Here is a 25,772-nt window from a genome sequence, read left to right as displayed (position 1 = left end):
TGAAACACACTTAATCAGATCATGGCATGTGTGTCGGGCTTAAATAGTGCCATTTTATAACGTCAGGATAGATATCAGCACCAGCAGCATCATCATCATTATCAGCCATTATCTATCCACTGCTCGATGAAGGGGCCCTGTTGTCGTCACCGTATACATCGCGGTTCGCTGCTGCTGCTGCTGCTGCTGCTGCTACATTCCACCTCACTCCGATACACAAACTCATCACATTGTTCCACACCTGGGGTGCTTGGCCGGTCTCTAGGGCACATGAAGCCCCTTTGGCTGCTATTCCTTCACCAGTCTTACCCATCAGGCATCATCGCTTGAACGAATTGTCCCGCACAAACACACGGGATTCCCCTTAACGGTCAACAAGATTCCACCGATTTGCAATTATTATCTGAACCACGTGTTCCTCCTTGTGCCTCTCACTTTCATTACAAGTTTGCATCTCTCCGTAATTCTTCGAACACAATTACGACGTTTGTTCCTACTTCTTTGTCAGTTGTCCACGTTTCTAACCCATATGTGAAAGAGGGGAAATACCCACTGATCGAAAACGTTCCTCTTCAGGCGCATTGGCATGTTGATTTGCATTTTGAAATTGACGAATGTAAGTACACACATGTTAGGAACCAATTGTTTCCTAATTGATGGTAAGATATTAAATGTTTGCTCGATGCCCTGGTCACGTGGCTCAGCAGTAGAGCTCGCAATGTCAAAGGTCGCAAATTCCAATCCTGTTTGGGGGTTGACTCAGCCCATCATCCCTCAAGGGTTGATAAAATACCTACTACTTTACAGGAAAGTCAACACGATTGGCTCATGGCTGTAAGCAGTTGATGAGCATGGCCTCGTTGTTAATTTGGGCAAAAACAATCACTTTGACTTGTAATAATGCAAGACTAATTACTAAGAATGTGCGCACTTTAAAGCGAGGGTACACGGCTAATGCAACATGATTCAACGTCCGTTGAATGCACCCATGTCCGCTGCCTGCGCTACCGTTGAAAGCATTGATTGTGTACGCGACAATCATTCAACAACGAGCATTCACCTTTCAGCAGCAGGTACGTGTAAGACTTGATCAAATGCTAGAGATGGTTGCTCTCGCCACGACCTTCGGAAAAAAAACACTCATCGAGGATTCGCGCTGCCCTTTTCTAACACGACCTTTCCATTTGCGCCCGTCGAATTATGAAACCTCGTTTCATAATGTTTAGGGATAAAAGCAAACTTTAAAATGCCTTAATAAGTAAACATTTCTACCGCTCTACGTGGGCCATAAGCCTCTACCGTTGAATGTCATGCGTTCAAAATGTCACTTTTATAAAAACAATCACTGAATTGAACCTCATCTCAGATATATATAATGTCTGTGGTCTGGATATATGTTTTTTTCTTCATATAAAGTAAAATAAAAGCGTTGAGCATTGCAAGGGATTCGTTGAATTACAACATCTATTGGGCTAAAACGAAATATATATATCTATATATAAGATTCCAGTGGAGGTCATTCAGCCTTGCAAAGAGGGCACTTGCCAAATGACCGATCTCCCATCATTACGAAAACGTAAAAATTGCGCCACATCAATGCACTTACCCCATTGCCATACAACATCGGTCCATGGACGCCTTTCACCACGTTTGTAGAAACCGGCATGTGCGGAAGCACGGCACTCCCCCCCTCCCTGCCTGCCCCCCCCCCCCCCCCGAAACAGCACAGGAGTGACACGAAAGATGTCAAGTCGCCGACCTGGCGCGTGACAATAAGTTGGACACAAACGAATAAACGGCGCCGAAGTCAACTCGTGTGCAGGTGCTCCATGGATCGTTCCGTTGCAAGACTGTGAGAAGTGGCGGCGGGAAGGTTTTGGGAAGGTCGCCATCCAGCAGTGGATCGAGCAAGGCTGATGATGATTTAAATGAACCGTTGGTTCATTTACGATCAAAAGTATTTTTCACTAAAAAAATATAAGTATCTGGAAATAATTGAGCTACTCCACTGTTGGAAATGTTTCAAATTACAGTACGTTTTGTCAAATTAGCTTAACTTAATGAAGACTTTATGCAATGGAATATTTTTTCCCAGGTCAGTGACGAGTGAAATTGCAAACATATTTAATCATGTAATACGTTGTCGTTGTTTGGTAAAAATTACATTTGCTTGCTTTTTTTATGTAAACAAAATATAAAACAGATTTTCGAGTCAGTTTTGTCTGGCAACGAACTATAAATATGTGAATCTTAAATGGCACTGACTTTGTAGTAAAAATAATAATTATTAACGTATTTTTCCTTATGTATTTTTTTACGTATGAACATGCACGGAAATTAAACGAGCAAACCCACAAAGTTGGGAGCATTTTTTTTGTTTAAGTTTGGTGAAGCCTTCGTCGGAATTTGTTGTTCCGACCCAACCTGTCCTCAAGCAACGCAGCGGCAGAGTTATTGAGAAGCGCCGTTTTTAATTTCGACGACTGGTTCGCGTTGAACGGTGGCCAGCGATGCATCAAAAGTGTCACTCAACGTAATGTCGGGGCATCAATATCTAAATAAAGTTCTGATGTCTTCTTCTTGGTTCTTTCGGTAAAGTCACGTAGAAGGGAAGTAATAAAATAATAAAAATAAAACATAGTAAAATTATTTTATTATGCTTTATTTTTATTATTTTATTTTATTATGCTTTATTTTTATTATTTTATTACTTCCCTTCTACGTGACTTTACCGAAAGAACCAAAAAGATGAATCCCTGCAGTCACGAAAGCTTTACATCGATAGTTCTGATGGTTTTCTTTTTAAATATAAAACGTTTAAAATATATATATAAAGGTCATGCACTCGCAGGTGTGGCCCTGGGATTGCTTGCTCTCGCCACTGCTGGCAAAAAAAAGATCCTCCAAACTACAGGGACATCCACAGGGTAATTAGCCTGCTCTCCCACGTTTACCACAGGAGTTTGGAAGAGGTGAAGCTTACCCACTCTTTACCCCACCGTCCGTCGACCCACCGATCAACGGTGATGCACGCATTTCTATCCCGCTGGACGAACGGAAACGCGTCCGGATTAAAGACGCTTGACCACTTGAACAGATAAACAAACTCACACATCTGCCTGACACATTGGACAAAAATCTCAACAAAAAGCATCGGGTGCGAGCATTGCGCGATCAGGACACAGTGCCGCTTGCTGCCTTTCCACTCCATCGGTTCTATATGCACCGGGCAGTGATGGCTTTCCCTATAATTGTTCATTTGAATAGACATAGCCAGGGGCTGCTGCACTGAGGGACACCCCTGGCAATTATCGAGTTGATCGTAAGGATGCCGAAAGGGCCTCTGGGGTGCACAATGTGAGCAAAGGCAAAGGTGTAGCAGTGGGCAGCAGTGCCCACTTTGAGATTTGCAATTTGATAAGACAAGACGCCTAATCTCGCCTGCATTCTAATGGTTTTTCTCCACCGCTCATCCCCCCGCCCACCCTCAACCCCCCCCCCCCCCCCCATATTTTTTTTTTCTCTTGGACCGGGAGGACCATAATAATGAGACGTTGCTTCAGGTGAAAAATTACCACACGGCTGAGGGAGGCGTGAATTAGAATGTCCCGAAAGAGCTGGAGGCTGGTGGGTTGAGGAAGGTTTTAACAAGGCAGGAACCTCATTATTCAAATCAGATATTAAATTTCGTCTCATCCAAATGCAAAAATAGGACCTCAAAGAACTCATCTCTCAACCATTTTGCAGCTCGATTTGCTCGTTGAAGTTCCTGAATTTAACCCCCACAGAGAATGTGATTCAGGAGTGCAAAGAGTTCCATGATTGTGGTTCAAGTCCAATATCCAGCCAAGACACTTCATGACTTAAAGTACTACTTTTTGGTCCAATTTTAAAAGAGGTATAATGCCATTGATAACATTACGCACACGTTGACCGATTGAACGTTGCCCCTTATAAACCTGTGTTAGTCACAATCGTTGCAGAGCTTCCAGTGTGATTTTTGTGTCTGTTATCAATGCAACTTGCGCTCTTGGATATCCTAAAATACACGTTACAATAGAAGGCGTGTTGATTCAATTCGACTTTGAATTTGTTTTCCTCTTCATCTATCTTAATTGAATACCCCCGTGACCAATGTTTTTAATAAATATATAAATAAACCACATGCCACACTCCCTACTTTATACCACGTTATAAATAATGCCCTCCATATTAAAGGTGGCCCGTATTTGAGCGTTCAATGATGGTTAGTTTTACGACGCCTAATTTAATGCTTCTCTGATCGTTTTAAATATATAAAAAAAGAAATATCACATTATCTCAGCTGTTAACATTTCCGGGAAGGCTTTACCAACATCTTTGAGTGGGCATGATTTGACCTATAGCGTATATAGTGAGCAATAGCCATAATTTTTTTTACAGTATCTGCTGTGTGCCACTTAATGAGACTCATTGTGTGAGAGGTAGCTTGATGTTCCATGGGGGAGATGAAGGTTAATGCTAATGCACAACCTGCCTAACCATCATTATCGCCCAGATGCGAAAATAAATGAAGCGGCCAAGAATGTCTGCGCCATTACAGTCAGCGAGTACCTGGGGAGGAGGAGGAGGATGACAGATGAAAATTCACTCGCGAGCTCTGCAAAAGAAAAAAAAGTGGCAAATTCAATTAAATACCCCCCCAAAAATATGCCTATTATAGAGTCACCAAAATATTCATTGGGGAGATTGTGAGTGTGTGTGTTGTTTTTTTTCCACTTATTTATTTTGCCGCTAGATGTTAAACCATTGCGTCATTTTGATTGATAAATCAAACCCCCCCTCCCCCCCCACAAATGTTTTTTTTAAATGTTTTTTTAAAGGTGGCACACATTATTAGTTTTCATTGCGACGGCTTGAACTTTTACCGGATGTATAATTTTCTTTTTTTATGCCAATAAAAGAATGTGATATGCAATTACCAAGTAATCAGTTGCGAATATCACGCAAACACGCTGAGCACGACAGACATACACCTGCATGGATGCTTATTAACACCCAGGGCCAAAGGAATGAGGCCATATTCCCCCGTGCGATGAGCTACCACACGCAAGTTCCGAATAGGGGTGACAAAAAAAATCAAAGTGATTTCCTTCTCAATTAGCATCGACGCTGTGCTTATCTCCTGTTTAGAGTCCTGAGCTTAATAAAATACAATTCTCACGACGTGTCAGCCACAACGCAAGCAGCCGTCCTCAGGTGAAGAACAGGTCTGTCGGAAAGACAGAATCATGACCAACTCGGTCTGTCGGAAAGACAGCATTCAGACGCTGTCTTTCCGACAGACCTGTTCTTCACCTGAGGACGGCTGCTTGCGTTGTGGCCGAAACGTCGTGATAATTATTTTATTATGTATTATTTTTATCATTTTATTATTTCCCTTCTACGTGACTTTACCGAAAGAACCAAGAAGATGAATCCCTGCAGTCACGAAAGCTTTAAATCAAAATGTAGTCCTGAGCTTGTACTGCCACATTCTTACTAACCTTGTAGCCCAAACCTGCAACAACATCTGTTATTCCCAAGCAGTCGGCCATCCAAGCGTTAACCAGGATCAAATTAGCTTCGCTTCTGAGATCTATTTTTGGATTAAATTTACCAACAGGTATACACGAACAAAGGAGCGCCACATTCTTTCGTTTGAGGCTCTCAACCACGGGGGGAAATTCCACATTCCTATGACAGGGGCGGGTCTCTCCATTGGACACCGACTTTTGACTTCCACATGAAGTGGTAATCATTGTATCTACTCCCCGCATCTCCGATTAGCACGGTTGGCTACGTACTGTGCGAAAGAAGTTAAACATACATTCGTAGAGTTTAATATGTAGGCTTTCGCGACCAATATCATTCATAATAGAGGTTTTTGAGTTAGATCGCGTAAGTATAAATGTGTCGAAACCCTCCACCACCCGACACGGCCAATCAGTAAGGGATTTGTCACGTGAACAAAACGCTAAAAGGTTAACTACTTCAGCCCACCGGTGTGTTGAAGAGTGAATCCACAACATTTACAAGGTTTCAACGCATTTATACTTACACGATCTAACGCAAAAAACCTCTATTATGAATACATTCGTACATACGGAGGGTTAATTGGCCTAATAAGGCTCGACCAGGATGTGATCTCGCAACCTCTACGGCCAAGCCACGTGACTGAATAAGTGACGAGTGGTGATATTATTTGATTATTTACCTAAACTACACTTTATTCCAGATGCGCACCCATTGAGATGCGCGTGTCTCATTTGCAACGGGTGTCCAGACCCACTTAGGTAAATCATTCAACTAATGAATTAGTCATGTGGACGGACATTTTTTTTTGGCCATGACAGGGAACTTATTGACCTGGTCGAAGAATTTTTTTTATAACGTCTTAACACAGGTTGCTCGAAACAACATAAATATTCCGAGAATCGGTAGAGAGAGAGAGGAAAAAAAATGCGATAATATAGCCGGCGGTAGTTTGTGTGTGCGCAAGGCTTTTTATTTTCGTCAAAAAGTATTTCTGCGACCAAATCAAAAAGTGGGGAAGAACAGCCCAACAAATATTTCTATATAATTATGAATATGTATTTATAATGCATACATTATATTTTATTTAATATATATTGTTTCATATATAATACAAAAATACACGTCGTATTTTACGTAAAATGTCGAGAGGGTAGTTTACTCCAGTCAATGCTAACAGTTGTGGTTCTGTGAGTCATCGCGGTAATTTGCGAGTGAAGCCAATTGTTGTTTTTATGTACAAGCACGCAAAGTTCAAGAAAAGGCCTCTTAAAAATGTCACGGAATGCCAGTTTTGTTGCTGTTATTCTTTGCTTTGTTATTTCAAACAATGAGTTCACGCACGAGTCGGTAAACGGTAACATAGACACGTTTAGCAAAACAACTGCGTTCATTAAACATATTCTTCTTATTGATATGTACCCACATGCACTTAGCGCGCACACACACACTGCATGGGAAGGTGATGATAATGACAAACAATAGATGATGGATATGATGGCCTTTTACAATCGTATTTCATTACAATCGTATATGTTTTGAGTGACGTATAACTAGAAATGTTTTGCATTGAGCGAGGACCCCCATCTTCATAAAGATAGATGGGTGGTTCATCTTCTTGGTTCTTTCGGTAAAGTCACGTAGAATGGAAATAATTAAATAATACAAATAAAACATTATAAAATAATGTTTTATTTTCATTATTTTAAAATAAAACATATGTACGCATGGAAAATATATGTAGCCTTTTTTTACACGCAACTCGCCACATATCGTACGCATTACCTGCAAGCACGCACATACACCTTCATGCGGATGCACCGTGCATATGCCACACGAAATACGAATACAGATATGTGTACGGGACATTCCATGCACGAATGCGCATTGAGACGGCGCCCATCTCTCGTGCAACGGCTCTGAGCCGGTGGTGGAGATCACATTCACCTGCAGCATGGGCGAGCCGATCCATACGATTACAAACTCCGGACTTCCCTACAAAGCGGTGCCATATTTTATCGACCCCGGAGAGATGATGGGGCCGAGTCAACCCCAATCTAGGATTTGTACTCGATGGATATACTTGTTTGCAACCGGTACAAACTTTCCAGTTGCCAAGCATACCAAGACAAAGATCCCCCGTATAGCCTTAAACAGACTGTTGGGGTAAGTGCTTTTAGCGAGCACCTATGAAGGCTGGAAACGGCACACGAGGGGTAGGTGGCCAGCACCACGCGCGGCCGCGATGTTTACACGCCACACCAGGTACTCATTTGAGGCTGAGTCGACCTAGGGGAGGCCCAGGACCGTTTCAGATAATCGCCACCGGTGTTGGCCGTGAGCGAGAATTAAACTCGAGTCGTCCGGTTCGTAGCGCAGCGTAGCGCTAACAACTGCACTACCGCTCCCCGCAGGTACACACACACACACACAGGTACACACACACACAGGTACACACACACAGGTACACACACACACACAACAGACGTAAAAAAAGGGGGGGGGGTCAATACGTAAGCGTGAAATGCAACATCGATACACCGAGCTTCGCTGCCAAGCCTCGAGTCTCCAGAAGCCCATCATCTCGGAAACGTCAAATCGGCTTGATGCGCTGCTAGTGTCACAGGGATAAATCCATTTTGCCGGGCGCGTTTACCTGGGAAGTCACAAACACACACAAACAGAAACACACACAAACACAAACACACACAAACACACAGCGAGCGAGCGAAACTGCAACCGCACTGCCACGCAACGCGGCACACATGCAGTCATTTTAGAGTCATTAGGGTTTTTTTTATTGTTGCTGCTGCAATTGCCGCAACAACAAAAAAAACACAAGTCCACGACGCAGCCACGGGCAGCAAGAGAAACCTGCGGCTCGTCAGGCGAGCGAGCGCTAATTGAAGGCGATCGTGGCTCGGAGTTCTGTAATCAAGAGGCCCGCTGGAAAGCAGCCAAACAAGTTGGAGTTGCTGTTTTTTCAACCTTCGTGCCAAGAACACGGACGCAATTCCCCCCCCCGCCCCCCCATATCCTCCTCGTCCCCTGCCCAAACACACGTTGACTCGCTACTAAACCTCCCAGCTGCCTCTGAATTAAATGCAACGGGAAATTCATTGTTCGTTGGAAGTTATATTATTCGTTGGAAGTTATATGATTTCTTTTTCTTATTTTCCCCCTCTCGCCATTCGTCGGTGGACGGACTTCTCTTCGTTGCCTGCTGCTTAATGGTGGAGCTCGGGGGGGAGGGGGGGTATTTGACGTCAGTATTGCTCTTTAAAATGCTATATTTTCATAACTCGCTCCGAATATTTCAAAAAAGTATAAATTACGGCACAATTATTGCCAATTATAATCCAGTGCTGCCGTGACAGCGTACCACCTGCCTTGTACATGTGTGCATAATTTTAAGGGTATAGAGGGAGTAATTGCAGTACTCATTATGTACCTCATTAGCTATGGTCTCTCTTGATTAATATAAAATATGTAGTATAATTAGACAAAATCTTTTCAGAAGTTCCCACCTCCCCCCCCCCCAACCGCCCTCATTCTGGTGAGCGCTCACTGAAAGGCACCTTTAGTTTGATTTAATTTCGGTTGCCCATAGAGCGTTTAAGGGCAATAAATTGAACGCGTTCAACCCCAATTTTAACCCGGGGCTTTGCGTGTGAAGATAAACAAAGCATTCGATAACCTGCAACGATGTGCCGCACCCGAGGGAATTTCGCATGTCAACTTGGTTGTTTTCATTTTTTTGTCCTCAATAATTCAGAACGCTCTTGGCTGTGTGCGCGCGTGTGCGCGCGGGACCTCCTGAAAACAGGGCGGCTAAAAAGGCAGTACATTTACAGGGGAGGGGGGGGGGGAGAGACAGGGAGAGAGGGAGAGAGAGTCGGGGAAAAGTCACCGCTCACAAGTAAACCAAAACCTTTTCGAACGTTTCTCTCCCGTCCGCAATAATCAACGGCGTATTTGTTTAAGCCGCCTTTACCCTCCCGCCCCTCCAGCGCCTCCCATTCCGCGAGAAGTTCTTTCGGACCCGTGTGCTTCTCACACCTGATAACATTTACCCGGCCCCCTTGCCAAATTGTTTCCGGGTACTGAACGGAAAGCAAACACAATCATCAGGCATTAAATTGCTGCAGAAATGCATCCCTAACTGCCAGCAGATCTGTTATTACCTAATTACCATACAAGCCCCTGTGGCGTGTTTTGAACAATGTGACCCCACTGCCATCTGAAGTTATCCTCAGCAACATTTTTTTTGTCAAAGTAGAACAGAAAATAACCCTCCCCCACCCACCCCGCGCATGGCTAAATTAGAGAATGTGCAGATCAAAGTTGTTTCGGAGTAAGCAACGGAATCGATGCCCCCCCCCCCTTCCTCCCCATAAACCATGACGTCCTTTTGTCGAGAGGTAGTCACGTTGATACGTTGGGATTATTTATTTTTTTATCTTTGAGAGGTCTGCCATTAGATCTCTTTTCCAGCCCTCATTGAGATTGTTTAGAGCCATCTGCTGCTATAAATGTCCAAATGATGAGCCACTTTGTTGAGCTATCATTTGTGGCCAGGTCGCTTCTGAAAAATGCGTTCATAACTCAGCGGGCTTTGCCTAATAGAATAGGGATGATTTAGTGTCATATGTATGTGTTTGTGCGATTTTATTTTACCTTTCTTGTACTTTGCACAACTAATCGTGTGTTTTGCATCCTTTGTTGTTGTAACGTTCTTACCCGCCCCTCCTGGACATCTGTGAAAAGAGCTTCATAGCTCATCGGATTCCTCTTGCAGTATTAATATTCAGATTGTCTGATTCTGATTCAAAAGGCGGAAAGTACATTGTAGATAGAGCTCCAGTCACAAGCGATGCAGTACTTATGAAACCTTGCAATTGCTTGGTCACACCACTGCTGTCAGACATGCCTCCACTAGAGGGAGCTCTGGAGAGCCATTCGACTGTATTTGGCCTACTCTTCCACGCTTGGCTAGACGCCTTGGCAGAGGTGGGAGTACCCACACTTTACTCCACCGGACGCAACCTGCCAATGGGATGACTGTGGTTGTAATTATTTATAACGCTGGGTGGAGAGATATTCATTCAAAAGGGTGAATTGAGAAACTTGAACCATTGTATCAACAGATTTGCCCGTGTTCATTAATTAATACGAAACTAAATAAATGATTTGGAGAGAGAGAGAGAGAGAGGTGCCGCCGGTCATGGTAGGTAGGAGTGCAGAAATCGTAGTCATTGCGATGCATTTTAACCTCGGCCACAAAGTGCGATTTAGGTCGATGACAGTCTGGGGTTACACGAGGTGGCGGCATCCAAGTGAAGAAGGGCACATCAGAGAACACCGGTTCCAAGTTCGCTGGCCATAACTCCGTCGCCACGCTTCCACGCCCGCCCGCAGGCACTCCATAGCACCGTGAAACATGGTTACATGAACGATGCAAACATTGCGTGGCATGAATGTGACGCGTGTTACTTTTGTACATTTGCAAGAACCGGTAACATTTTTGGAGGGGATGGAGGATGGGAGCGTGGGGAGAAACATGTCTTTTTCATTATTGCTTTTTTGAGCCTCGTGTAGAATGCACGTGTATTCTCCGTTGTAGACGAGTCAATGGGCAAGCCATGTTTATCGTCCGTTCGACTAAAATAATTTCAAAGTGCTCTTTAAAAAAAAAACAAGAATGCGTTCTGTGTTTGACTCAAGCTCACCAAATGCAACATAATGCACACATCTAATTTATATACACTTTATATACTCTTCGCTACGTACACTTTATATACACTTTTCTTCAGAGGCCAATCACGCCACGTAAATTTGGGGCAGCGCTTGCTGCGATCAGATGGACCTTAACCAGACAGCCGTTAATGAAGTTTATGGCAATTACGTAGTTTTTGCACATAAAACGGGGATGTGACTAAAGCTCGTTGTGTAGTTAACACGATATTTAAAGTTACTTACAATTATTCAAACGCGCGTTGTGATGTGATGAAATCATTACTTGCAAAAATGCAACACTTTGCACCATTAAAGGAAGCACAAGATTTGTTATGAGACATTTTTCAAGTGTAAAATTATGTTGTTGTTAATTTATTGCTAATTTGCGTGATGAGCGAGTGTTAAGTTATGCTGAAAGAATCGTGACACATTAGTGCGAAGAATGTAACACTAAAATAACGTCAAATTGTTATTAAAATAAAAGCAAAAAAATAATAACGAGCGCATATCATCCTGTAATTGTAAAACGGGGCATATTTTCACAAGCTCCGATCATTTTTTCCCTTCTTCTTCTACACATTCGTCGTAAATGGCGGTGAATTATTTATTTCCTCAAGACACACTTTAAACAACGAGACTCGACTTGGACTAGCAGGCAGTTGCCGACAGGGCCGCCTGTCAAAGCAGATAAAGGCACCGAGTCTGCGGGGAAGGTCAAATAGGCCTGACATCACTAAACACCGCATCTTAACCGTTTAAGTGCTTGCTATTTCTTGACAGTACCGGGGAGGTGGTGTGGGTGGGTGCTTGCAGCGCCGTGGTGCCAACAACCTCGTGCCGATGAACCGGAAACTGGAGGCGATGCAAAATTTATCAGCGCACCACCACCACCACCCCCAATTCCCCCCAGCAAGGGAAAACATCGCCTTGCTTTTTTGCCGAAGTTTTCGGGGCATTGTCATCGCCGGCAGGCAGGCGAGGCTCGGCCCGACGCTACGTGGCGTGAATGCACGCATCCTGACAGCCATACGGGGGGGGGGGGACCATGGGAAATTGTATAAATATGTTTTTGTATTCCAGGTATAACGCAAACGGACAGTTGCATCACGCAAGTTTAATTTGGCTTTTCAAGTAATTCACGAGAGATGAAGAGAGAGCGAGAGCAAGGGAGATGGGGAAATGCCCATCGTGCCCTCTGCAAGCAGTGAAAATAAGGGATGGTCTGTTGACTTTCCACGCTTGTTTTGGTTCAATGCTTATCAGAAGCAGACAATGCATATACACTTGTAGTTTGCACATTGCAATATCAGGGAAACAAACATAGCGGCAACTTTTCGTGATGTGAACATTGTTCAAAGGAGAACAGCCCCGCTGTTGTTTGGGCGTCAAGTTGATTCTTTAGGAGAGCTAAACACCCCAGATATTTAAATGTTATTTTTACAATACAACTTGAATTCATGCTATTTTTCTAAATGCATTTGTGGAAATCTTTTTGGGATTAAAGCATCACGTGATGTTGCTTTTGCAACTCGTAGATTGGCGCATTTATTCGTCGATAGGTAGGCCACGTGCAGTGGGGAAAAGTGCGGACACTGCCACCTCTCCCAACACGTTTGTGCAGAGTGGAAGAGCAGGCCAAACACACTATAGAAAGAGCTCTCTAGAGCCCCCCTCTATTGGAGGCCCCTTCACCAGCAATGGCATGAGCAAGCAATTGCAGCGCTGAACCTCTTCCAGCTATCGTTGCGTTTGCACAATTCTAACGCGTGCAACTGAAGCGCATTCCACGTCGGAATAACGTTCCCGAAATGTGCCTGCTTGCGAGTGCAGTCAGATGCGCGTGGCACAACCTCGGGCTGTGATGAATGTCAAGATCACGTTGAGCCCTCCCTGGGGGAAGAGGTGGGGGGGGGTATGTTGTGCCCCCCCCCCCCTGTACTGGAGTGAGTTTCAGGGGAAGTCGGCTGTATAAAGATTGTGTTGCATGGCCGAGCGCGGGGCGTGTTCAATTCACCCTCCCCCAAGTCAGCGAAAATTTGGTCTCGGCAAAGGTGGATCATTGGGGGGGGGGCACACCTCCTGGGGGAGATCTTGTAGAATGATCGTGTCGATGGGGTAGGTCAGTTTAACACGAAGGATTTCGCAACCAATATCATCCATAATGCAGGTTTTGTTTAGGGTGAGATCACGTAAATATATAGATGTGTCGTTAAACCCGCCACCACCCTACACAGACAATTAGTAACAGTGGTTGCCACGTAAACAAAACGTGCCAATTCGTCACGTTGCTTTCCAACACACCGGTGTGCTGTACTAGTAACGAATTGGCACGTTCTGTTTACATGGCAAACCTGACTAATTGACTGTGTCGGGTGGTGGCGGGTTTAACGACACATTTATATATTTATACCATCTAACCCAAAAAAAAGCTGTTTTAGGGGTAGGTATAAAAAAAAAACTCACACAGAGACTTTAATAGTTGTCCAGGCACCAGTGATATTCCCAAAAAAATGGCAAAGCACACACCTGGGCTTGAGCAAGATGTCCCGCTTGTATCACGGTGTTACTTAACAGAGTGGTCCGCATGCCATTCATTTATACCATCTGTCCGAAAGCAGTTCAGTTGAGATAAAGCGAGGTGCCACGTACGGCAACTTCGTAGCCTTCACATTAAAGCAGATACGAGATGAGCAAATCTACCTGCAGGTTTTGACGATGCCACTTACAGAAACACGATTTCCCTGCTGCCATTGGCAAAACTGCCCAGAATACGCTCCATCGTATCAAGGACGGTGGTCACCGCGTCGCGCGCTTTCAGATGCGCTTCTGCGGCCGTCTGGAACGCTCTTCCTCCCGATATTAGGAAGCCACTGTGAGCTATGCACTTTTAAATATCGATTGAAAACTAATTTCTTTAGAACTGCTTATATGTGCGCAGTTGGTTGTCCTTCGCACGCACCTCCGATTAGCGCGGTTGGCTACGTACGGTGCGAAAGAAGTTCAACGTGTGTACTGATCCCGCACGCTGAGGAGGGTTTGGGCCCGGACAGTGAGTGCTTGGATGGGCGGACAACATGCACAACAGGTAGTCGTCGGCTGTGGGGCTATGTCGCGGGCAGTAGTCGGCAGTGCAGGGAAATCCATTGCTGTGCGGTGAATCCGTGGTCATGCATCTCCCTGCCACCACCAATCCAACTTGAAGTACGGTCGCATAACTCGTTACGACCCGCACGGTTTAGGGGAAGCTCTTGTCCAGCAGTGGATTAACAAATGTATGTACACCTTCCTGTTAAGACGATGGCAAGGTTTCTGTGGTGTGTGTACAGGCGATTATTCTCCAATATTTTAGATCTGCTGTGTTTCCGGTGTGTGCGACGCGATCGATCCGCCTTTAATGTTGCATTTTCAATTTAGGTGCATAGTATGGGCATTCCAAAAGAAGATATGTTTGGGGGAGTGGTGTCGCGGTAATTAGTGGATTGCGCTATGAACCTCGTGTCCTGAGTTCAATTTCCAGTCACGTGTAACATTAGTGGCGAGCGATAATCTTGAATGACTCCGGGCCCGTGAGCTCCTTCACCAGCCTGCGCTCTGGCCAGCGTGGTGCAGTGATTTGACGAAGGGCTGTAACATTACAGATTGAAAACTCATTTCTTTCTAACTCATTTTTGTGTTTAGTTTTTTGTCCTTCTCCCGCACCTCCGATTAGCACGGTTGGCTATGTATGGTGCGAAAGAAGTTTAACATACATACATGAACATCTAATATAGTTCAACACAGTACTGTACATAATTTTACTACCAAAGGAAGATTCATGGATTCATAGTTTAGTCAATGGGTCGAAAAATGTATTTCACAAAACTAGGCTTGAAATCCAACATTTCCAGTAGAGGGCATTCTTACATTTACTCACATTAAAGGCAACGGCAATTAGGTTACTATACAAGATTACCACGGTGATATGAACTCCATTCTGAAAAAAAACACCAACGCGATTTTTGGATGATGGGATTTCAACGACATTCAGTGCGTTACGTATAAACGCAATACACAAAACGTTAATGAAGGATCATCCACTTTATTACTCATTCCTTGGCACTTAAAAAATAAAGTAAAATGAACAGGTTAAATTCATCATTTAAAAATATGAAGATAATCCTTGGTGATTATGCACTATTCCCTTCATTTGATTGGTCCGGGGAATATTTGTTGAAAAGTAGTGATGAAATGTTCATTTTAAAGCACACTGCTGCTTAACTGGACAGCAAGTGCCTTTGGAACAATGGCGAAAGTGTGTTTGGCAGTGGCATTAAGAAATAAAAACATTCACCAAAATATCTTTGTTATTATGAGAGGATAAAAGAAAGCTCTCTATTCAAACTTAAGTGACGGTGACGACGACGACGATGATGATGACTTAATACCTAAATGTTCGTCTAAAAATCAAGCAAGGATTTCGAGAGCATTGTTTATTAAGAAAGGAGAACATTTAAAAAATCGCTGAATTTCTTTTCCTGCTACAACACGTAAAACGCACAAAGTACATCCCTACAAGCAATACATTAAATACAAAGCTTCTGCACATTATGCCAAGCATATATTTGTATTTTTTTCGTAATTTTTCTCATCGTTTTTTTTTAATGCTACAACATTATAGAAGAAAACATCAAGATTGCAAAAATTCTTAAAATCATATACCCGGTGGTAGACATAAACGGTGACGGGTGGTGCATTTAGTTTTTGTTCTATATCTCTGTAATTCGTTTTGTTTAAACCATCCGCAGTTTCAACCCTCGTGCATTCAACCAATGTCTGCCAAGCATTTAAAGGTTAATACAAAAAATACCGTCTCTTTTTTTTTGCTCAAAGCAAAAAAAACATTTGCTGGATAACGAACCAAAATCTGAGCACACTGTTTTAAACAGCAATGAAAAAGCGACCATCAAACAATGATTAAGCTACTGATAATGGCGTTTATACTCTAAAATTCATGCAACGTATTTTACAGCTAAGTGCAAAACTGTGAGGGTAGTTCATTTCAGAGAGGTTTTATCTAGTCTGAGGTATGCATTCTAAAAAAGAGATGTTATTTAAAGAGTAAGGTTTTTTTTGGGAGGCTGTAGTAATATTTACAAAATCACGTAAAGTTGTGATGCACGTTTTCACTCTGCCTTCGTTTGATCGCACACAATTTTTGATGCGTCCCTGTCTTGAAAAATACATTTTTTTAAATAAGTTTTTTTCTTTTTGATTCCTTTTTTTTGTTAAAACAATTTCACTAAGATTCTATACTTTTTTTTGCGAATGCCTTTGAGGAAATGACATTAAAAAAAGCTTAGATCTGTAAGTGCTAAGAACGTATCCCATCTCACACCTTTAGAATACCCAATCATGTACTCAATGCAAGTGTTCTGGGCAGGCAATGTCTGGTTGTAGCCTCGTACACACTGCTTCACAGACAAATACTAAAAAATTCTAATTACAATTTAAATCGGAAACACCTAAACACATCCTTCAGTACTCACAAAAAACAAACAAAATATAACCGTTGAGAATGTATTAAATCGTGAGGAATGAGCAGAAACCACTTGGGCCACTGAATAAAAACTGGAATCGTGACCTTGATCAAATTATTACCATCGTTTCACAATTTGTTTTTATATATTTCAGGATTTGTTTTGCTCAAGAGGGTTAGGGTGATGATTATAGGGTTTGGATGATATAGAAAGTACGTGGTCTCGATTTAAGCTTATACAACAAAGGTAATACTTTTCTTTTTTTACACTGAGCCTGCAACATTGGTGCAATTGGTATGACGTCTAGTGTTTAAATAGAGGGGCTATCTCATAGTGCTGTAGTTTCAAAATAATAAAGCATGTGTTGCAATCCATTGTGTCGTAGCCTTTTCAACACTGAAAATAATGTTAAAGAATAAAAACTTTGGTTCAATGAAACATCAATTAAGCCTGGCAACACACTTTTGATGGCAAAATACCCAGCCCCATTATGAATTAATTCATCATCCACGTGTTCATTTGTTCCTCTCGTTTATTTTTTGGGCTAAATTATTAAAATAACATAAACAAAATATCTTTGGCAATTAAAAAAAAACACCATAGGTAAATTAGGGAAGCAATTAAAATAAATAGTAATGATTACACTGGTAGTATAACTACAAAGCACCTATTTTGAAATAAAATACCTTTCGCCGGTGGTTTGTTGAGGTCAGCTCCGAGGGAGGTTCATGTTTTACCATTTATTTTGGTTTTTGGAAAAGAGCATTGGTCAGGCTAATTTACGTAGAGGCGACGTTGAGCTTCTCACGGCCGCCGTTTCCCGATGACGGTGCGCTCCTTGGAGCGTTTCACTTCACCGCGTAAAAAAAAAACACGCAAATAAAAGTTTCACGACGATACATTTCATTTCGTGCCAAGTGGCATCGCCGAGGAGGAAATACGTCCCAACGAACATAACTTATTGTGTGTGTGTGTGACATTTATAAGGGTTATTATAACCGTGATGCTATTATTTACATTCCTTAGGTCTCTGTTCACCATCACCGGCCAAACTCGGAGAACTTTTTTCACGTTGCTCTGAATATGTAACAAAACGAAAAGCGAACCACTCCCGAGGCTTCTTCGTGCATTCGCCCACACGAGCGATCGAATTGAGTTGAAACTTCTGACGGAGCAGATTAGATGGTTGCCGTTGAGGAGGAGGAGGAGGGAGGGGATTTCGTTTCTTCATTTTTGTATTTTCTGTCGTTTTGTTTTAACATTTCCTTTCCTTTCATTTTCCACAAACAATTTGGAACACTACGAAAACCTTTGGTCTGCTCCAGCACTGAAAGCAAATGACTCCTTTCCATGAGAGAGGTGAGCAAGGTTGCCGAGGTATAAAGACACTCAGATAAATTCACGGGCAAAACCTGCCAAAAACCATTTGGTTCCATTTAGTTGGATTTGATGACAAAAATACATTTGTCAGACCTTCTGAGACAAGGTCAGTGGGAAGTTACTTTTTCTTCTGCCTGCAAGCTGGCATTATTATTTCTTTCATTTCATCAGCAAGGCAAAGAGTAGCTTTTCAAACAAAAAACACCAGCATTCTTTTTGCTAATTCAGGTCAACGACTGACAAGGTTTTTGTTTTTATTTCCTTCCCCATTTCCCTTCATCTTTGCTGCTCACAATAAACTGTCCACATTTTTCTTGATAAAAAGAACTACCGCACAAATACGTGTTGTTTCAACTGTCTGCAACAGTTTGTTTGAAAGCCAGTTCTGATCATTTTAATGGAGTCGCGTCCAACGTTACACAGAGGTTGCTTTACATTGGTTTCTTCTTCGTCCTCCTCCATATTCTTGAATATTCACAGTCAAAATGTTTTATATTTTTGTTGACATGTGCAAATGCTTCATTCTTCAGTTAAAGAGTTCGACAAATGCCCACATCGTTTACAACGATGACAATATCAACAAGAGGAAATAATAACGGTATTAAAATAAAAAATTAAACCATTAAAGTTGTGACCGCAACAGAGGCTGGCATCTTACCAACGTCCTCAGAATCATGGCATGTCGTTTCCCTGTATCGTCAGCTCTTTTGAAACGCAGTTCAGAGGACGCACTCGATTTGGGTCCACACCCCCTTTGACGTCCCCCATGGAGTCTCCTTCGCGAGGCCGTCATTCCATCTCCACCATGAGATTGTGGTCGTCATCGAGATCCCTATCGTCCTCCAGATCGGGGCTCTGGCTTCCCATCGCCACCAGTGACAGGGGGCCTTCGCATTCATCCAACGGCTCCTCCTTGACGTTCGTGGAGTGTCTGTTGAAACAAAAGCGAGGGCTGGTGTTATTGTTAACACGAGGGCAATCGTGGTCATCGGGAAAGTCTGCGTGATTTCTAGCAGTTGATGCAAATTGGGGGGAGAGGGAGGGGGGGGGATAATAAAATAATGTTGTGATATGTTTTGTTGGGGATGGAAAAGAGCCCGTGTTAAAATAAATGTTTTCCCACTCCCCCCCACCCATTCAGATTTTACTCAACATAACTAATGAGACAGATGTGAATGCGGGGTGTCCATAAAAGTAACATCGCTGATTATTCACGAACAACGCTAAACATTAAATCGATAACAATTGTTTTTCATTTGACTCGCATATACAATGGGTCTATCACTATGAACATCATTAAAGTGTGAATAGGCAAAGATTTCTCGAGACCACGATTTTTATTTTTTTAGTTCATAGACACACCTCGAGCTCGTTTAAATGTCCATCGAGCTCGCAAAACAAACTCTTAATATCTAATTCTATATTTGAAGCTTTCGTGACTGCAATGATTCATACTCTTAGTTCTTTCGGTAAAGTCACGTAGGTAAAAAATGAAATTAAAATTAATAAAAATAAAATAATAAAAAATCACGACGTTTCGGAGGCAACACAAGTCTCCGTCATCAGGTGGGACCGTCACAGCCAGATTTGCTGTATCTTGATATCTACCGACAAGAGCGAGTTATATTTCTCGCAAAGCAGCCAGCGAGCGCTTGCGCCGGGAATCCGGCATTGCGAGCCGTTCCCAAGGCGCCAAATGGGCCGGGGCGTTTGAAGCGCGGGGGCAGTGCTCGGCGCTATTATTATCAGACGCTATCGGCAAGTGGCAACAACTAATAAATTGTTCACGCCGCGACAAGAGGGCTCACGCTCCTCATTAGCATGCCGCGGACCGGGCTCGTCGCCCCATCAGAGACAGAGGAAGCCCTGACAAGGTGATCCGACCATCAATCAGTGTCACGCTACCACCGCTCCCTGGGACGAGATGATGCATGTTGTTTCTGCCGCAGATTAATGAACATCTTTTAGCGGCGTGGCAGTGTGCGGCGAGGGAGCGGAACCCAGTGGCGAGACATCGCCCGACGCGGCAGGGAGTGCGTCAGGTGACAGATATCTGTGCTTGCGCGTGTGCGTGTGTGCGCGCTTGCGTGCGTGTGCAGTTGCAAATGAGATGGCGTCATATTTATAGCAACAAAAGAGATGATGTGCATTGTGGGTGTGTGTAAGGAGTGTGATCATGCACGCACACAACACGTCTTGCACCCACTGTAATGATCAATATGGTTGACAATTCCTTTGGTCAAAAGAATTATGTTCAGAATTTTCTGCTTTAAAGGTTTTTTTTTTACTTACCCAATAATTACGGGAATTTGCATCAAGTTACCACGAACAATATCAGACACACAATTGTTACATACAGGGAAACGTTCTCAAAATTTTACTTGTACCAGGACCCCAGGGTATATCCTGCAATCTTCAACTATTATTCACCCATTATCTCTGGCCTCTCTACGTGCTTCATAGCTGGATATGCCACATATTATATGGTACACTATATACCCAGTAAATATGCAACGATGAACTAACATTACCATACGGTTGGAACCGTTTTTGGAACCAATGTTGACCCGACGTTGGACCAGCTATTTCCATATTTATTGGGTATATATTTCCTTTTAGGGCAGTGGCATTATTGATGAATGTGTCGAGTTTTGGTGACACGTACAAGACAGGGTTTTCACTAGGTTGTTTATACCTACAGGCTGTTATGTCATTATTCACTGGTGGCAGCAGGGGAACTGTAGTGGGAAGGGAAAACACCCCGTGACAACCAGCGGTGAACTCCGCAATGAAAGCCCTACATTATAAGCTTGTATTAGATGCAGGTGTGGGATATTTATAAGTCCGTTCACTGAAGTTATTTTGGGCTATTTCTCGTGTATTTGTAGGGCTGCTATGTCCATCACCATTCATGTGGTTCAAAAAGCCAAAGATCCCCTGTGTAGCCTTAACAGATTGTCTGGGGCAAGTGCTGTCGCGAGCACCTAAGAAGGCCGGCACGGCACACGAGGGGATGGGTGGCAAGCACCACATCCGGCTGCCTTTGTCTCCCCAGTGGCGATGTTTACACACCGCACCAGATACTCATTTGAGGCTGGGTCAACCTAGGGGAGGCCCAGGACCGGTTCCGATAATCGTCACCGGTGTTGGCCATGAGCGGGAATCGAACCCGAGTCGCTAGATTCGCAGTACAGCGCGTTAACCACGACACCACCGCTGCACTACTGCTTCTTACGTGGTACACACTCACACGGACGCCCGATTCTAGGAATGTTGAGCTTGTTTGACGAGCTCGAAAGTAAATGAGCAAATCTGAGCTGTTACATGAATTGAAATGCACAGAAGAATGAATTACCAATTAATTCACGAGATTATATAAACACGACTCATCTGATGTCTGAGTTAGCATGACAGCACATTGATTAAAGCATTAAAGAGGTCCTCTATGATTTTGAAACTAATGACAACACTGCAAGATTCAGTCACCCGTACACGTACAGAGTTTTACCCTCCAGAGGTATGCACAGCTCTGCAACACTGAATTTAGTTATGAAATTGAGGGATGTTGGGATCATCCGTTAGAAGTCATTAGTGTGATTGGCACAGTGTTTATGGCTTGTGACAGCTATTATAATGATTATGGAAGAGCGGTTGCAGTATGTTGCTTAGACGTATCAAGATAAATATAGCTCACACTTTAAGTTGCTGCTACTTTATCCTCCGGGAAGTGTCAACTGTAAAATGTGACTAGATTATTGTGATCTGACAAGCCACATTAATTAAGTCAAAGCAATGAATGCCGCACATATCAGTGAGTTATAAATAATATAAGTTGCCAGTTGCTAGCATTTGAAACAACGCTCCTGCATTATTTCGCACACGACGGAGCCAAGGTCCTGGCGGATTACAAAATACATTGCAATTTTTTTAGTTTTTAAGCAACACAATGCACAATTCATGAGGCATAAGCAAATAAATTATCATAATTATTTCAGTAGCTTAATTATTAACAACACCGACTTATTAGTACTATTATATAAAAAAAAAATTTTTACAGCTCTTGCTACCCCATACTGCCTAGCACTTCCCCCACCCACTCAGGCGACCGCCCGATGTTTTAAAACGGGGTTAATGATGGCAGGTTATTCTAACACAACAAGGCACTCACACACCTGTACACTTTAATTGCAGACAAATTGAGGTTGCCGCTGTTTATGAGCGCGAGCACGGGCGAGTATATATGTCAGGCTATTTGCGTGGCACACAAACGGGGCTGGTGACAGGAGCCAGCCTAGGGGGCCTTCGTGCCAAGAGGGGTAATCCAATAGCCGTTAAAGTCATTTGCAAGTGGGAGCTGAGGCGGATAAATAATATGATGGGGGGGCGGAGGAAGTTGGGAACAAAATATATTTATATTTTCTTTGCAAAGGATACAAAAGCAGCCACACCGATTGTTAAAAGGCGTGCGCTGCAACTGCTGTGCTAAAAAACACTAAACTAGAGCTATTATAGCTCTTTGTGCGCCTTTGGCGTCATCTGGTCCAACACCATGTGAGACTAGGCTCTAAGGAAAGCTGTCTCGGGTGTGGACCAATCAACTTCAAGGATAGTGCATACATTATCAGAGTTATGTTTTTTGTTTGCATTATGACTGCAGGTATTGTGGTCTATGCAAACATGACTCCTTGTAAAAAAGGTGTCAGTTTTGTTGCCAGATAAAAGGGTAAAAAAAGAATTATCATATTTTTTACTGGCAAATGAGGTTCCAATGGTACTATAGCTCTCTTTCAGAAGCGACCTGGTCACAGATGACCAAATGATAACTCAAAGAAGTGGCTCGTCGCGTGGACATTTCTCGCAGCCAAGTACTCTAAAAGCACGTTGATTCTACATGTGGAGGGAAAATCTGGAGAACCCGGAGAAAAATGCACGGGGAAAGAAACACACAAACTCCAAATGGACGTATGGGCGGGACACCAGTGCGGCATAACACACTGGTCCTCATTAAGCAGCACGAAATCTAAATTTTCACTGATATTCGCCTTCTGACTGCTTTGCCATCACGAGAACTGACTGTGACGCACCACCCCGCAAGATTTTCTGACGACCCAGGTTTTGCGAATCGCGGGGAAAATAAAAATCACCATTGCAACAATTTCCTTTTTTTTTTAAATACCGCACGCCACCGGTGTACCGTCAATACGTTCAAATGCACAGCAGGCGTCGGGGCCAAGATGGAACCAGGCGAGGCAGTTAACATCTCGCCACCTTGCCACCGTCACGTTCATATTTACGTGCTCTGCGATGTAGGCGTTGGATGCCCAGCGCCGGCGTTAACGGCGCGTTACCGGTTACCGGCTTGCAAAAGGACACGGGAGATGCGCCCCCCCCCCCCCAAGGAGACAGCCGGGAGGGACAAGTCGTGGAGCCTCGCGGGAAGTGGCTCTCGGGGGGGTGGGGGGGCGGCAATCCAGACGTCCACAGAACGAGCGGCAATTGGAAGGCGCTCGCAATTTTCCCCCGGCTGGAAACCGTCAATGTAAATTGTCCCCCTTCCTTTGTAACCCCCTGAAGCCATCAGAGATCCCGTGTTGATCTCTGCCAGTTTTCTCTCTTTACACACACACAATAAATGAAGGCCACGGATAAAACTGAGTTTATTCTAATTATTAGTACCTCGGAAAGCAAGCGTGAATGCCTTTAAAGTGTAAAAACAACGTTCTAAGATGTGTTTAATACAGGGGAGCTTTTCATGAAAAAAAATGCCCGTATGTCAATTCAAACTGGGGCTTTAGATGTGTCAATGTCCTTCAAATGTTACCGTTTCCTCAGGATCCCCACAATGTACAGTGATCTCCGGCTAAATAAATGTAACCTTCCTGATCCTTCTCTCTGCTCTGAGGGAGGGTCATTTCCCGAAACATCAGCTCACTTCCATTATAATACAGTATTATTGACAAATGTGGGGATAGTTCACACTTTGCAACTCAGTTTGAAGCTGTTAATACGTTTGTCTATAACACGGCGGTCACAAATAACTCTCATAAACACGATCCAATGTCAATACAATTTCAGTAAAAACAAAAAGTTGCGTTGACAATTCCCGATTCACCCGACGGAAAACATTTTCAAAGGGTTGCCCAAAACTTTTCGAAACGACAAAAACGAAACCAGTGCTAAACGGATTTAATTCACTGTCATGCCTTTTGAAAAGCAATCCGGAACCCACTTACTGTACATGCGCTTAGTCATTTTTATCCATTCGTTATGTTTGAGTGAGTGCTTTTGGAAAGCTTAACTTCACAATGAAAAGAACATACTGTGATCTACCTGCTATGACGATATGGCTAAAAAATGTTGACCTTCATAAAAAGTATGGAGAGACAACTGAATGTTGCACAAAAGGAGCAGGGAGAGATGCACGCTTGGAATTACACCGAGAGATAGAAAAAGGAATGAATATGAATGGAACACATACAGATTCCTACAATCATTCAAAATGTTCAGAAAGTAAGGTTTCCTTTGGCTGGGCACAACACTGGATGGAATGATGGCTGGTGGTCAAGAATAATAACGGAGTGGCAGCCAAGGAACGGATCGCCGCGCCGTAGAGAACATTCACCTAGAAGACGGAGCAATGAAGCATCTCGCGTGCCAGTACAAGGCGGATCGTTACTCCGCAAGATTGCGAAAGGTGGTGGCGGCGGCTTGGAGAGGCCTCCATCCAGCAGTGGATTGACCATGGCTGACGACAACGACGACGGCAACGAACGTGCAAATGCCTCTCCAAAGTGCGGAGGATTCACCGAGCCTGTGTGTAGGCCCGAGGGGGGAGGGGTGGGTGGGTAGGTGGAGGCGGTGGTAATGCATCCACACTCACAGCACATGGGAGGGCGAGTGCCTGGGGCTGTTGCTGCCGTTGCTGCTGTGCTCCAGGAGGCCGTTGAGGTCCTCGGGGGCAGTGCCCATGAAGGCGGCCGCCGACACCAGGGAGTTGCCGAAGCCGCCCAGCAGGGGAAGGTTGGCCTCTGCGAGCGCCGCCTGCATTCGAGGAGCCGGCCGAAGGGAGGAGCGAGTGGGGCATTAGGACTTGCGTTCGCAGCGACCCGCTTGCTTGATCTGCTTGAGCGAACTCAACGAGGCTCATGTCACTTGACGTCTCGACTCAACCGTTTCAACGCCCTGCTGCAGTTTAGCCGAGGGGGACCCTCCCCTCCCCCCATCGGTGACAGCTGCCCCTGTGCGGCATAAGGTGTACACAGGACCAGTGTGTAAATAAGCATTAGGCTGCCAATAGGGAGGAGATGTTGCGACATGGTTTTCCCCATTTTATTAAATCGAAGTGGAATTGAACAAACCTGAATTTGGACCATTATGCCACCAGAAATGGCCTCCATCATGGAATATTTAGCTTCCACTGTGAAGCAGACAGAGTTTCGTTTTTGGTCCTTCCCAGCACCTTCGATTAGCACGGTTGGCTACGTACGGTGCAAAACAAGTTAAACATACGTACGGACATACCTGGTGCTACAGTTCCTAGGCCCGGGGAGACCAAGTCCCAGGGGTTAGGGAACAGAAGATAAGCCC

General features: G+C 43.8%; 1 protein-coding gene across 3 annotated transcripts in view; it reads right to left on the bottom strand.

Annotated features, from left to right (window-relative positions):
- Positions 1-15,698: 15,698 nt before the first annotated feature.
- The window catches only part of LOC144946109 (forkhead box protein P1-like), a 269,120-nt gene continuing 259,046 nt past the window's right edge, over positions 15,699-25,772 (bottom strand). For all 3 annotated transcript variants that reach the window (XM_078874847.1, XM_078874848.1, XM_078874849.1), the window contains exons 16-17: positions 25,066-25,226; positions 15,699-19,116 (exon numbers count right to left, since the gene is read on the bottom strand). In XM_078874847.1, the coding sequence (XP_078730973.1) occupies positions 18,975-19,116; positions 25,066-25,226 (303 nt within the window). In that variant the 3' untranslated portion in view covers positions 15,699-18,974. The remainder of the gene's footprint in view (positions 19,117-25,065; positions 25,227-25,772) is intronic.

This window comes from Lampetra fluviatilis, chromosome 40 (assembly GCF_964198595.1).
Source record: "Lampetra fluviatilis chromosome 40, kcLamFluv1.1, whole genome shotgun sequence".
Lineage (NCBI taxonomy): Eukaryota > Metazoa > Chordata > Hyperoartia > Petromyzontiformes > Petromyzontidae > Lampetra > Lampetra fluviatilis.
The sequence above is the reverse complement of the archived record's forward strand: the minus strand, read 5'-3'. Positions and strand labels throughout refer to the sequence as shown.